Source organism: Peromyscus californicus, unplaced genomic scaffold, assembly GCF_007827085.1.
Source record: "Peromyscus californicus insignis strain IS unplaced genomic scaffold, ASM782708v3 Scaffold_6__1_contigs__length_162567912, whole genome shotgun sequence".
NCBI classification, from domain to species: Eukaryota; Metazoa; Chordata; class Mammalia; order Rodentia; family Cricetidae; genus Peromyscus; species Peromyscus californicus.
This window is the reverse complement of record NW_026294584.1, coordinates 83,519,261-83,534,592: the sequence shown is the minus strand read 5'-3', so window position 1 is coordinate 83,534,592 and position 15,332 is coordinate 83,519,261. Positions and strand designations below refer to the sequence as shown.

Genomic DNA, 15,332 nt, shown 5'->3' with positions numbered 1-15,332 from the left:
AAACATAAACAGCACAGGGCCAGATGTTTCAGTGCAGAATTCTACCAGAATTTTAAAGAAGAGCTAACAGAAATACTCCTCAAATTATCTCATACAATAGAAACAGATGGAACATTTTCAAATTCTTTTTATGAGGCTACTGTTATCCTGATACCCAAACCATACAAAGATACAATAAAGGAAGAGAATTACAGACCAATCTCCCTCATCAACATTGAGGCAAAAATCCTCCATAAAATACTGACAAACCGAATTCAAGAACACATAAAAAAAATCATCTACTATGATCAAGTAGGATTCATCCCAGAGATACAAGGATGTTTCAACATACAAAAATCTGTCAGTGTAATCCACCATATAAACAAATGGAAAGACAAAAAACAAAACAAAACAAAACAAACAAACAAACAAAACACATGGCCAACTCATTAGATGCTGAAAAAGTCTGAGACAGAATCCTACAGTCCCTCATGATAAATGTCCAGGAGAGATCAGGGATACAAGGAACATATCTAAACATATTAAAGTAATATACGGCAAGCCAACAGACAACGTCAAATTAAATGGAGAGAAACACAAAGCAATTACATTAAATTCAGGAACAAGACATAGCCTTCTACTCTCTCCATATCTAGTCAATATAGTACTGATATCATGGTGAAAGCTGAAAGATCAGAGAAGCAGAACAGCCACCCACTAGTTCTTACCTCTACAAAATCCTCAGTTTAAAGAGAGTGAGTTCCTGTTTCCTCACCCCTTATAAACCTTTCTCTGTCCTTCCATATCACTTCCTGGGATTAAAAGCATATGTGCTTCCCAAGCAAAGGCTTGAGATCTCAAGTGCTGGGATTAAAAGTGTGTGCCACCTCTACCTGACCGTTATGTCTAATCTAGTGGCTGGCTCTGTCCTCTGATCCTCAGGCAAGTTTATTAGGGTACACAATATATCACCAAACTGTACAGTTTATTTTTAATGCTGAACTCAATATCTATATCTAAACAACATTCTTTAGATTATTTAAATTATTCTTCCTTTTATTGTCATGAAATGTTATATATACTTAATGAACAAGGAAGAGGAGTTTGCATTCCCTTCCTCAATATTTAAATTTGTCTGTTTTTGCTGAAGGAATCATCTGAAAAGACATTTCTGACATCTGAAAGCTTCACATACCAGTGCAAGAGCACTTGCAGGGTATTACTGAGACTATTATAATACTGCATATTGTCTTCTAATCAGAGAATACCAATGAGCCAAAATTACCTGATTAAAAGAAAGGAAGGGCAGAGGTTTTAGTGTGTAACATTTGAACAGGTGTTTTACTCATCAATAAAAAGACTCATGTGTTCATGGCAACCCCTAGTGGTCATACTGAGAAAGTGATGGCAAATTAAGCTCTATCCAAGTTTACCTGAAATCTGTTGCCTTTTTATTTTCATCCAGTGTTCACAGCCCTTTCCCACGGTACTTCTTATATCTACTGATAATATATCCTCTAACCTCTTTTATTCTTGTATAATTTCTCCAGTGTTATGTGTAAAATGGATTCTAGAAGCCTGATGGTAAGCAGTTACAATCTTGGAGAATGTATGTATTACTTCTTCCGTCCATTTGCAGACCTAATCACACTCAAGTGCCTAAGTGTACTGGTTATATTTGTCGACTTGACACAAACATAGATACATTTGAGAAGAGGGAAATTGTTTATGGAATTAAGTCCATTAGATTGTCCTGTGAGCAAGTGTGTTCTTTATTAATGATTGATGTGGAGGACTCAGCCCACAGTGAGTACTATCACGGCTGGACAGATGGTCTTAGGTTGAAGTCCATTATCCTACCTTCAGTTCTTGCTCACAGGATTCTGCACTGAATTCCTGCCTTGACTTAACCCAATGATGGACTATAAACTGCAAACTGAATAAAAGCTATCCTCTCCAAATTAAAGGGCTAGGGTTTGTGATCCTCATGAAATAGCAAAGCTGTGACTTCAGTGAATAGAGGGAGTCCTTAGAACACTTACAGGTAAGGTGATGATAACTAGGGAATGCAGAGTGCCCCTTGTGCAAGTTGAGCTAGCCTCTTTCTTCCTAACCCAGAAACTCCCAGAGCTGACTGTTCCCTTCAGCCATTGCCTTCCCTCTGATTCATGTACTCCAATTTTTTATAGCATGTGAAGGAATAGGCCTCAGTTAAATTTGGGAGCCCATGTACTCCCCCACTTTTTTGGCACCATTGGTTTCATTTAATATGACCCCGATCATCAAATTTATTATAGTTTTGATCACACTTCTCAGAAAAATTCCAATTATTTTTTATTTAAAAAAAATGAACATGGAAGTAGGCACAGAAGCTTTGATTGAATTATCGGTGACTCAGCTGGGGGCATGTTTATTTGGCCATCATAAATATCAACTCATTCTAGGGAATTCTGTGATTAATGACACCAGAGCAGAAAGAAGAAGAGATGTTCAATGATTACCTTCAAAGGCCAAGTCAGAACAGCAAACTCCTTTTTTTTTTTTTTTTTTGAGCTCAGGATCCAACCCAGGGCCTTGTGCTTGTTAGGCAAGTGCTCTACCACTGAGCTAAATCCTCAACCCCTGCAAACTCCTTTCTCTGGGTATTTGCAGGTAACTTCAAGATGGGAAGAGATGTCCAGGACACATGCTGAGGCAGTCTAGAAAAGACATGCATTAAAAAGAATAGGAGAGGAGGGAAGGAAACATAAAGCTCTCCTTGTGCTTTTAAAATCTTGTGTGAGAAAATATAATGTTCTGAAGCATTTCAACTTTTTATTCTTTTAGTATTTCATAATTATATATCTTAAGTTTAAATCCTTAGTTTGGTGTTTAGTAAGTTGCTTGTTACTGGTCAGTTTTCCTGACAACATTTGTTCGAAAAATACAGAAAAAGAAAGAAAGAAAGAAAGAAAGAAAGGAAGAAAGAAAGAAAGAAAGAAAGAAAGAAAGGAGGGAGGGAGGGAGGGAGGGAGGGAGGGAGGGAAGGGGAGGGAGGGAGGGAGGGAAGGAAGGAAGAAAAAAAAGGAAAGAAAGAAATCCTATATCCCAGATGAGAGAGGAGAGATTTCTCCATGGAAATATTTGCAGGTAAAGACTCCTACTCTACATGAGGCCACTCTGGTAGTAGGAACCACAAGTAAATCACTGCCTACTTCACATTAATACCCTTTAAACCTAGACTATTAATCATCCCAGAGAAAGCAGTCAATGTTTAAAAAGTGCTAAAGTTTCTCTCTCAAATAAGAAGGGTAATATTATAATACATAATGTTGTCAGAAAGAGAGAAACGTTTGTCAACCAAATAGGACCCATGGAAATGCTAAAATAAATTTGACAAGAATTGGTTATTAGTTGAGACACCAGTTCAAATCTAGCCCTCCAAAAAAGCTGGATCAGAGGATCTATAATATCACTACTGATTAATTATTTATTTAGTTATTTATGTTTTATAAATTGATTTTTTGGTACAGAGAGTTTAGTATATAAGAGAACAATTAAATGCATTAAAATATCCAAATTAGACAAATAATACATAATACATATTCATACATGAATTATTTGCTATAAACTGAGAAGAAGTCATTTTACATTGTGAAGTTATTCTGACATCTACAAGTATTTCTGCATAGTTACAATTATGTAAATGAATTTGAGCTATTTCAGTTTAAAAAGAGTATGAGGAAATAAGACCACCTTCCTGGTCCCTTCTCTGAGTTTACAGTGTGTCCCTTTGCTGGTCAATGCCAAATGTGATAGACATGGTTCTCCAGACAGAGTGCATGCTTCTCCAGATAGAGGAAGTTTGAGCATAATGAACAATCTAATGCAGTCTTTAATGAATGTGCACCTCTTTGAAAGAAAAGCACCTGATATACTTGACCTGTTGCAGGCTTATGTGGAATTCCTTGCAGTTTCTCACATTATGGGCTGGCAAATAAGTGATTAACTGAGCATTTCATAAAGAATTCCACCATGCAGCATGATAATAATACTATGTTATTTGAAATGAATGAATTAAAAACTGCAAGGATTCCTATGTCTTAGACTTACATTCTCTAGAAGTTGGTACAGAAATCTAAAATTTGTGGACTTGTCCCACTGGAGAAGAATTTCAGATATCCAGATGTCAAAAATGTCCCTTTAACTTCTGCCAGATTTAAAAAGAAAACAAAAACAAATATTGTATCTTGTATATCTTACCACTGAGAATTACTCAGAGTATTATGTGGGCAACTCATACCTAGTACATAGGATTGATTGATGTGTCACATCATCTCAAAGACCCAATTGGATTCAAAATCGATCAGAAGAGGACAACTCCACATGTTTAAGTTTTGAGTAATGGCATTTCACTTGTCCCATTAACCAACCTGCAGCACATTTGTTATATAAGGATAATGTCTTGATTAGATCTGGAATTTGTGAAGTTTTTTAATCAGGAGTCACAATGTCAACTGCTGTGATTTTAGAGAAACACTATATCATCATCGTAAAACACAAACTAATAGCTCTTTACTCAGAAAAAATAATAGCTTCCAGGCTTCGGTGTCCTGTTAGATGTGTTTGTGAATTTTAAGTTTCAGCCAAAACTGGGAATGTTAGGCTTGCCCAAGATGACAGTTTGATTGAGCTGAACAATAGTTAGCTATAAGGTGGAAGGGGTAGTTTTACCATTAGATCCTAGCAGATACAATGGCCATCTTAATTTACTTGGAGATGTTGGTAGAAGTTTCTAAGAGTTTGTAATAAAAATTCTTCAGCGTGAATACCTTATTATTCATAAATTTGAATGCAAAGACTTGATATTCTGTTGTTGAGTCTAGTAATTTAATTATAGACTAATTTCCATTTTTCCTGTACAAAAATTTTTCACCTATGAATAATGATAGTTTCCATCTTGCTTTCTTGTATTTCTTCTTTGCTGTTAAGGCTTCACATCGCCATGGCATGACTACCTTCAAAGTTATCTATTCAAATATGTCTGATTAAAACATCCAGGGATGACAGAAAAAATATTGTCAGCAAATCGTTCTTCAGAAACAAGACAGCAAAATAGATAAGAATAGCTAAAAGTGAAGAGTGAGCAGGGCAGCTGTTGTTCAAAAAGGAAGCAACTGTAACAGAGGTAAACAACATTCATGTGGAAGTTTTGTTTCATGTTTAATCACTGTGTAATATCCTTGACCATACTAATAACAATGATAGACTGTAGTATCTTCAAGTTCCAGGCTACTGATTGTGAGAGTGAAAGCTGTACCAGACCCACAACCACAGAAGCAGGCTAGGACTTCATTGACCCTTGTGCTTGCATCTTTGATGAGGAAACTAAGAGCATGGACATGGGGGTACCATGGCAAGTAGCTGCTGACACTCTGAGTGGCCCTGCAGGTGACAGTGGCTCTTTCTTCAACACAGAGAGAATGATGCGTGTAAATAAAGCTTATCTGCTGTCTGAGATTGGAAATAAAACAGAAAAGTCACCATTGAAATCTAGATCACTTGTTGTATTGCACAAAAAGGCTCATTGATTTACATTGGGATTTGGATTCTGTGCTTGCAAAGCTGAGTTAGAATGATGATGAACTCAACACTGAGTTTACATAAACTTGTAGAACAATCAAAATTTGCCTTTACCCGGGATACAGAATAACTGGAGACAGATGAGTTGAGCTGGACTTTTCTTGGTTCAGTATGAGTTCTACCAGAGGCAGAGCTTCCACATGACTTCTTATCTTTCTAAAGGATAGCAATAAAGAGGTAAAAACAATATTAAATATATTTAAAAGAAAAAAAGAATATAGAAAAAATTAAAACCACAAAAAATTTGAGGTAGATTTTCCCCCAGTTCTCTAAATGGAATCTTTGAGGTTTGAGAGTAATGTACTAAATAGTACTAAAAATGTACTATTTTTTTCATCAGGGGAGTTGTTACTGAGCTCTGGTCAGTCAAAAGTCTGCTCAGCATAGCATTCACTTTAGACAATTTATTCACACCCACGGTCTGAAACACACACACACACCACAGCCAGTCCACAGGAGTAGGAGTGCAAATTCAGTTAATAAATTATAGAATGGATTAGTGTATCTCAGTGAATCTGGAAATGTGCCTTAAGTCTCAATCCTTTCAGATCTTGCTTATCAGCACACTACCCTGTAGGAGAGAGGATATTTCCAGAATTAAGTGATTTGCTGTACTTGTGTTAATATCCCTACAGACAATACACCACTGGTGTGGAGCAGAAGAGGGCAAGCAGTTCATTAGACTAAGATTGTTGGTGTCTGTTGTCCTTCTCAAATGATAGTATTTGATCTTTTCCAATGTGTATGAGGTCGCTGACCTCTGTGTCATCCATGAACTGATCCCCACTGCTTCCACTAATTAATTATCAGCATGTCCTCATCTAGCCTTCTTACTATCCATGAGAAAATCAGTAGAGGTTGCTTCTGGCTCCCTGAATTGTTCCTGTTGCTTGTTTCCAGGTCTATAGACTAGCTCAGTCTCTAAGATTAAAAAGAGTGATAGAATCAACTTCTCCTTGAAGGTCAGCCTGCATTTAAAAACTACTGAAACATTAAATGCCATCAATGGTGCCAAAGATGAAAAGAGCTGTGAGCTTTTTCTGTGTGTAAAAATGACAGTTTGTTCTCACCAGGGCTGCTTGTTTTAGCCTGTAGTGCTCCCAGTACTGAATCCCACAAATAGAGTTCTCATTCTTGTTTGAGTTGCAGATTATTTCCCACTTTCTACTCTGTATTCTGTCAGCTTTTTGATGTTCAGCTTTCTTTGTTTTTTTAAGATGCTTTGTTTTCATTTGTGGATAAGAGTGTTTTTCGTGCATTTATGCATGACAGTGCCTACCTATGTCCAAGGTAATCAGACGTCATTAGATTTCCCTGGAACTGGAGTTACAAATGGTTGTGAACCACCAGATACATGCTGGGAAGTGAACCCATGTCCACAGCAAGAACAGACAGTGCTCTTAATGGTGGAGGCATTTTTCTAGCTCTTCTTGTCTCTTCTAAGAATTCAAGTGCTCTTTATTCCCTTTTCTCTTCCATTCAACTGTCCTTGATTATCCATAGTGTCATAGGTCAGAAGCCACTAAATAACCATCATCCCCCACATTCATTAATCTCCTTAATGAATCTAAAGAGTCATAGCAAGGTACTTACATGACATAAAATTGAGTAAGATAACAATATACAGCAAAATAGAATATAATAACTTGGGCTATTTTTCTATGCATTAACAGTCTTTTTTATTATGGGTGGATAGTTGGATAGGCAGGTAGATAGAGATTATCTATCTATCTATCTATCTATCTATCTATCTATCTATCTATCATCTATCTATCTATCTATCTATCTATCTATCTATCTATCTATCTATCTATATGTCTCTCTATACACATGTGTGCACTTGAAGTCCCAGAATCTGAGGTTTCCTAGCTTAAAACAGTGTTATCTGGAGTTTTTTTCTATTATAAGCATCATAGCTATCATGATGGCTACCTCATAGTTCTATCTTTGAAAATAGTTAAGGAATTAAAATAGTAATTATTCACTGAGATTGAAACATTGAAAGTAATAAATGTTCATACTGTGATCTTCTTGCTCTTATGGGCATACAAGTGAAAAGAGAATATATCTGTGTTCATAATGTGAACCACTTTATAAAAATATTTTAATATTAATGAGCATTTTAACTATATGTTTGCAAGCAAAATGTGTGCATGTCTGGTGTCCTCAGAGGCCAGAGAGGGTGCAGAAGACCCTGGAACTGAAGTTAAAGATAGCTAGGAGTCACCATGTGGGTGCTGAGAGTCAAACACAGGCCATCTTTAAGAGCATCAGCTGCTTTTTACCACTGGACATTCTTCCAGCTCCATGAACCACTTTTAAATGTATTTCTTCTCCAATTTGCAGAGTCAGGCAATGTAATGCAATTCATATTCCTAAAAGAGTTTCTAAAGTTGATAAACTCAGTTTAGAATTCATGTAGAAAGTCAAGGGACATCATCACTAAGAAAATCAGAAGGCTGGAAAAGTGGCATTATGTTTTATAACTTGATTGCTCTCTCTTGTATTAACCTACAGTAATTAAGTCTTTGCATACTGTTGGTACACAGATAGACAAGCAGAAGGACGGAACCACACAATGAGACAGGAAATAGATCTTATCCACACACAGTATCTAAAATAACAACAGAATGGAGTATAGATCTCTGTAGTTTCTAAAGCTAAGCTATGAATATCAATTAATCATTAATACCACTTACGGGATCCTATTTAAGACAACCGTTTTCTCCCTGTGATGTCATATAAACAGATCTATATTCCACTTCACACAGTGTGATTAAAAGTCATATGAGTGTTTTTCAGTCTTGTTTGATACTTGTAATCAGGACAGTGGACATAGGAGCCATCAGAATTCTAAGTGAGTGCTGCAGACAGCTGAGAGCATCAATACCCCACTACTAGGATTTCAGAACAAAGCAGAGGATCATGGTTAGGCAGCCTTATCATTCTCTGACACATGGGCTCTAGTTTTCTTTTTGAGAAAGCTAGGAAACCTTTAAACTGTTAGCTTCTCTCAGTAATGTTTCCCTCCTGTTTAAATATTGGAGATTAGAAGTTTATTTTCTCTTTTTAAAGAATTGTGCTGGAATGGTCACAGCAGCTTCCACTGTACTATATGAGTCCCAATAGGTGATCCAACACAGATTCCTCACAGGGAAAGACTGTGTCCGCTGTTAAGACAGAAAATCTATTGGTATTCTGTAGTGCTGGAGATGAAGAGAAAGAAAGATCGTTATGATAAAGAGAAGGCTGTTGAGTCTCTCTCTAGTTCTCCAAAACTACAACACATCAGATCTACAAAAACAAATGTCTCTCTATTTGAGCTTTGCTAAAAATTCTGTGACAGCTAAGAAACAGTTTCAGTGAATGACTCATGAGGAGGAACATTTGGACAGCCCAGCCTCTCACTTCTGCTTCCATAGAGGTTTAGGTTATGGCTTGCATCACTGTGGGAGGATACTGAGCATACTGTTGACAGTAATAAGCTGTAATGTCTTCAGACTCCAGGCTGCTGATGGTGAGAGAATAATCTGCCCCAGACCCACTGCCACTGAACCTCGATGGGACCCCTTCTACCAAACTATTGGTGTAATAGATCAGGAGTTTAGGAGCTTTCCCTGGTTTCTGCTGGTACCAGTTTAAATAATTGCTAATGCCCTGACTGGCCCGACATGTGATAGTGACTCTGTCTCCCAGAGAGGCAGACAGAGAGGATGGAGACTGGGTCAACTGGATGTCACATCTGGCACCTAATAATGGAGACATAATAAAGAGCCACATAGTTAAGCTGATAAGAGAGGACCTTCCCCAAATTCCAGTCAATAATAATTACAGTGTAACAGTGAAATTCCCATTTTAGTATTTTTACCTGGAAACCAGAGCAGCAGGAGCCCGAGGAGCTGAGCAGGGGCCCTCATGTCCATGCTGAGTCCTGACTGCAGTGACAACTGCACAGGGTGTGACTGGTATATGAAGAAGTCCTCAAGGCTGTGCAGTGAGTGCATGCAAATCACTGGGAACCAGTTAGGATGGGCACAGCTGCAAGGCTTGCTTATCTCAGTAACTGAGCATAAGTCCTATGTCCCCACATACCCGAGGTCAGACCACACATATGCCCACAGAGACTGTATTTCTTTTTTAAGTTTTAAAATTATAGGTGACATTTTGTAAGTTATTTGAAAATTTCTACTATACCTAAGCTCTATTTTAAATAATATATTTCAAAGATATATTAGTGGTAATATAAACAAATATCTGACTGTCAAGGAATATGCAACAAAGAAGGGACTATATTAAATCTTCAACATATTTAAATAATTCTTATAGATTAAAAAAATATTAAGGCTGGGTAGTAGTGATGCATGACTTTAATCCCAGCACTTGACTGGCAAAAGCAGGTGGATCTGAGGACAAGGATAGCCTGTTCTGCAGAGTGAGTTCCAGGACAACCAAAGCTAGTAAAACCCCATCTAGCAAAGTCAAACAAAAAAACAAACAAACAAACAAAAACAAAACAAAACCACTGTGTGCTCTCCCTGAGAAGTGTTTGTGTTTTTGGAGTAATCATTTTTTAAAATTAAAATAATAATTTACAAAACCTCTTTTAGTGAATTGAAACATAAAATTTAGCAGACTTAACCATGCTTACTACAGTACAAAGAGAAGAAGTACACATAGCACTTTGATCCCAACAACTTGTGTTACTTGAACTTCTGACTCCATCTGAACATGGAAGTACTTTCATACCCCCCAGATTTATATGGATTTCACCCTTTTCTCAGTTTAGGATCCTCCATATTTGGCTACTTTCTGTCATTTGCTACTGTTTCCAGAATTCCTCAGCATAGTAATGACAGACTTGAATACCACAACAGAAAACATTATTACTCAATATATGTCTCTCTGCTATGTCTTGAGCAGTAACTGGAGACACCATCCTGATTCAGGGATAGTCAGTCTGCATGTGTGTCTCAGTCTCCCAACTACAAGCTGAATTACAGTAGATCAGGAATTTAAGCATTTCACTAAGTTTTTGCTAGGTGATACTTCCAATTGTTGCTAATATTTTGATTGGCTAGCAAATGATGGTGACTCTGTGCAGAAACAGAGGACGGAACTGGGTCCATCTGGCACCTGGGATTGGATACATTATAAATGTCAACAAAATTAAGCACAGTGAACAAGGACTTTCCAAGTGAATTAGGCAACACTGATCACAGTGTCACATTTAATTTCCTATAGTAGTCCTTGGGAATTGAGAGGGAGTTATCATGATCATGCCATGTTCTGTCTGGGCCAACACATACCCATTGTGTTACCAGCCAATTAATTAGTCCTTGTAGCAGTGGATTGTGCTTTGGACACATGCCAAAGAGCAGAAGATCATCAGATCTAGGTAGAGCTGCCAAATTGTTTATCTCAGCAACTCAGTACAGGCTTGTGCCCTAAGTGTCACAGGCTAGACCAGGACAATCCAAATTTGTCTCCAGAGGATGTATTTCTTCTATAAAGGTTCTACTCTACTAAAGACATTTTTGAGACTATTTTCTAAATTTGTAGGGAACATAGCACTAGTTGACACAATATTTAATTGTTAACAATAAATAAGGAGAATATTTTCAGTGGAATTACAGTAGATCACAGGCTACTAAATCATTAACTCACTCTTCCAGAATTTGTTTTCATTTTAGGAAGATAAATCTAGTACTACATTGTTGTATTATGGAAGACTTTATAGATAATACAACCTTTTTTGTTTTTTATTATTTACTTTACATCCCAATCACTGGTTCAACTCTCTCCTCTCCCTCATGTCCCCTGTCTTCTGACTTTCCCCTCCATGCCTCTTCCATTTTTAATTTTTTTTATAAATTATGCATACCAACCACAGATCCACCTCTCATCCCTCCTCCTGCTATCCCTCCAACCCCCGCCTTCCTCCCCTACCCTTCATTCCCTCCTCCAACAAGATAAGTTCTCCCATGGGGGAACAGCCAAGCTTGGAACATTCAGTTGAGGCAGGACCAAGACACTCCCTGCTTTATCAGGGGTGAGCAAGGTGTCCAAACATAGGTAATGGGATCCAGAAAGCCTGCTCATGCACTAAGGATAGATCTTGATAACATTGCCTGGGACCCCTCAAACAGATCCAGCTACACAACTGTCTCCCATATGCAGAGGGTCTAGTCCAGTCCCATGCAGGTTCCACAGCTGTTGGTTTCAAGTTTGTGAGTTCTTTTGAGCTTGGTTCAGTTGTCTTTGTGGATTTCCCCATCATGTTTTTGCCCCACCCACCCACCCCCTTTGCTCATACCCTCTTCTCTTTCTTTGACTGGACCGCTGGAGCTCGGGCTGGTGCGTGGTTGTGGATCTCTGCATCTGCTTCCATCAGTTACTGGATGAAGGCTCTATGGTGACAGTTAGGGTATTCTCCAATCTGATTACCAGGGTAGGCCAGTTCAGGCACCCTCACTGTTGTTGCTAGTAGTCTAATCTGGGGTCGTCCTTGTGGATTTCTGGGACTATCCCTAGCACTAGGTTTCTCCCTTACCCCATAATGTCTCCCTCTATCAAGGTGTCTCATTGCTTTCCCACTCTGTTCCTCCCCTTGCTAAACCATCATGTTCCCTCATGTTCGCATCCCCCATCCCCTAACCTCTATTGCCCTCCCATCCCCAGTTTATTCATTGGGATATCCTCTGTTTCGCTTTCTCGAGGTGATCCATACATTTCTCTTAGGGTCCTCCTTGTTAGCTAGCCTCTCTGGAGCTGTGGGTTGTAGTCTGATTATCCTTTGCTTTACATCTAGTATCCACTTATGAGTGAGCACATACCATACTTGTCTTTCTGAGTCTGGGTTACCTCACTCTGGATGATATTTTCTAGTTCCATCCATTTGCCTGAAAACCTCATGTCACTGTTTTTTACAGCTGAGTAATTCTCCATTGTGTATATATACTACATTTTCTTTATCCATTCTTCAGGTTGTTTTCAGGCTCTGGTTATTACAAATAATGCTGCTATGAACATAGTTGAGCAAATGTCCTTGTGGTATACATGAGCATAGCTTGGGTGTATGACCAAGAGTGGTATAGCTCGGTCTTGAGGTAGATTGCCTTCCAATTTTCTGAGAAACCGCCATACTGATTTCCAAAGTGGCTGTACAAGTTTGCATTCCCACCAACAGTGGAGGAGTATTCCCATTGTTGCACATCCTCTCCAACATAAGTTGGCATCAGTGATTTGATCTTAGCCATTCTGATAGGTGTAAGATGGTATCTCAGAGTCATTCTGATTTGCTTTTCCCTGATGACTAAGGATATTGTACAATTCCTTAAATGTCTTTACACCATTTGAAATTCTTCTGCTGAGAATTCTCTGTTTAGCTCTGTAGCCCATTTTTTATTCTGATTGTTTGGTCTTTTACTGTCTAATTCCTTAAGTTCTTTATATATTTTGGAGATTAGCCCTCTGTCAGATGTGGTGAAGATCTTTTCTCATTCTGTAAGCTGTCAATTTGTCTTATTTACTGTGTCCTTTGCCTTACAGAAGCTTCTTAGTTTCAGGAGGTTCCATTTCTTAATTGTTGCTCTCAGTGTCTGTGCTACTGGTGTTATATTTAGGAAGTGGTCTCCTGTGCCAATGCATTCTAGGCTATTTCCTACTTTCTCCTCTTTTAGGTTCAGTGTAGCTGGATTTATGTTGAGGTCTTTTAGCCACTTGGATTTGAGTTTTGTGTATGGTGATAGTTATGGATCTATTTTCAATCTTCTACATGTTGACATCCAGTTATGCCAGCACCATTTATTGAAGATGCTTTCTTTTTTTCCATTGTACAGTTTTGCTACCCCATTTTTAATTGGAATATTTGGTTTATTGGTACCTAGTTTCTTGAGTTGTTTATATATTTTGGAAATCAGCCCACTGTCAGATGTGGGAATGGAGAAGATCTTTTCCTACTCTGTAGGCTGCCATTTTGAGAGTGTCCTTTGCCTTAGAGAAGACTTTCATTTTCATGAAGTCCCACTTGTTAATTATCAATCTTTGTGTCTGTGCTATTCATGTTCTTTTAAGTTATCTCCTGTGCCAGTTCTTTCTTGGCTGTTTCCCATATTCTCTTCTATCAGGTTCAATTATCTAGATAAGTGTTGAGGTCGCCATCATGTGGCTCAGCTTTGCTGGATCTTTGTCAAGCAGCTGTGCTGGCTTTATGACTTCTGCCATTTCATTCAGATAGGGCTGTGCCAGAATATAATTCTTTCAAGATCTGTAAAGAATTGTTTTAGGATTTTCATGGCATTCCGTTGAATCTCTTTCAGTAAGAGGGTCATTATTACTATGTTAATCCTACCAATCCATGAGCATAGGAGATCTTTCCATCTTCTGATATCTTCTCCAATTTCATTTTTTCAAAGATTTGAAATTCTTGTCATACAAGTCTTTCATTTACTTGGTTAGAGTTACCCCAAGACATTTTATATTATTTGAGGCTATGGTCAAGGGTATTGATTCTCTGATTTCTTTTTCAGCCCATTTATAATTTGTATATAGGAAGTTTACTGATTTTTAATCTTGTATCCACCACTTGACAAAAGTTGTAAGAGTTCCCTTGTAGAGTTTTTGGGACTGCTTATATATAAGTTTGCAATTTCATCTACAAACAGTGATACTTTGACTTATTTTCCAATTTGTATCCCCTTTTTTCCTTTAGTTGTTTTCTTCTCTGGCTAGAACTTCAAGTATTATATTGAATTTTGGAGAAAGTAGACACCTTGTATTGTTCCAGATTTTAGTGGAGTTGCTTTGAGTTTCTCTCCATTTAATCTGATGTTGTTAGCAATCAGCTTGCTGTATATTGCTTTTATTATATTTTCTTATGTCCCATATATGGTTGATTCTCCAAGGCTTTTATCATGAAGAGGTGTTGGATTTTGTCAATGACTTTTTCAGCATTTAACAAGATGATCATGTGGGGTTTTTTCTTTCAGTTTGTTTATATGGTGGATTACATTGACAGATTTTTGTATATTGAACCATCCCTGTGTCTCTGGGATGAAACCTACTTGGTCACGGTGGATGAACTTTTTGATGTGTTCTTGGATTCTGTTTGCCAGTATTTTATTGAGTATTATTACATCAAAGTTCATGAGGGAAACTGGTCTCTAATTCTTTCTTTGCTGAGTCTTTGTGTAGTTTGGGTATCAAGGTGACGGTTGCCTCACAGAAAGAATTTTGTAATGCTACTTCTGTTTCTGTTTCGTAGAATAAGTTGAAGAGTAAGGGTATTAGCTCTTCCTTGAAAGTCTACCTTAAAACCATTTGGCCCTGGGTTATTTTTTTAATTGGGAGGTTTTAATGGCTGCTCCTATTTCCTTAAGGGTTATCAGTCTATTTAAATTGTTCATCTGATCTTGATTTAATTTTGGTAAATAGTATCAGAAATTTGTCCATTTCTTTTAGATTTTCCAATTTTATGGAGTACAGGTTTTTGAATTATGACCTAATGATTGCCTGAATTTCCTCAGTGTCTGTAGTTATGGCCCACTTTTTCTGAATTTGTTGAATTGGATACTGTCTCTATCTTTTAGTTATTTTGAATAAGGGTTTAATCTATTTTTTTATTTTCTTCAAGAATCAACACTTTGTTTCATTGATTATTTGTATTTTCCCTTTGTTTCTATTTTATTGATTTCAGCCCTCAGTTTGATTATTTCCTAATGCCTAGTTCTTGT

At 37.6% G+C, this 15,332-nt stretch overlaps 1 gene segment (V, D, J or C); it reads right to left on the bottom strand.

Annotated features, from left to right (window-relative positions):
* Positions 1-9,027: 9,027 nt before the first annotated feature.
* Positions 9,028-9,524, bottom strand: LOC128099586 (immunoglobulin kappa variable 1D-13-like). The segment is given in 2 exon segments: positions 9,028-9,350; positions 9,470-9,524. Coding segments are annotated over 2 exon segments (378 nt in total).
* Between the last annotated feature and the right edge of the window lie 5,808 nt (positions 9,525-15,332).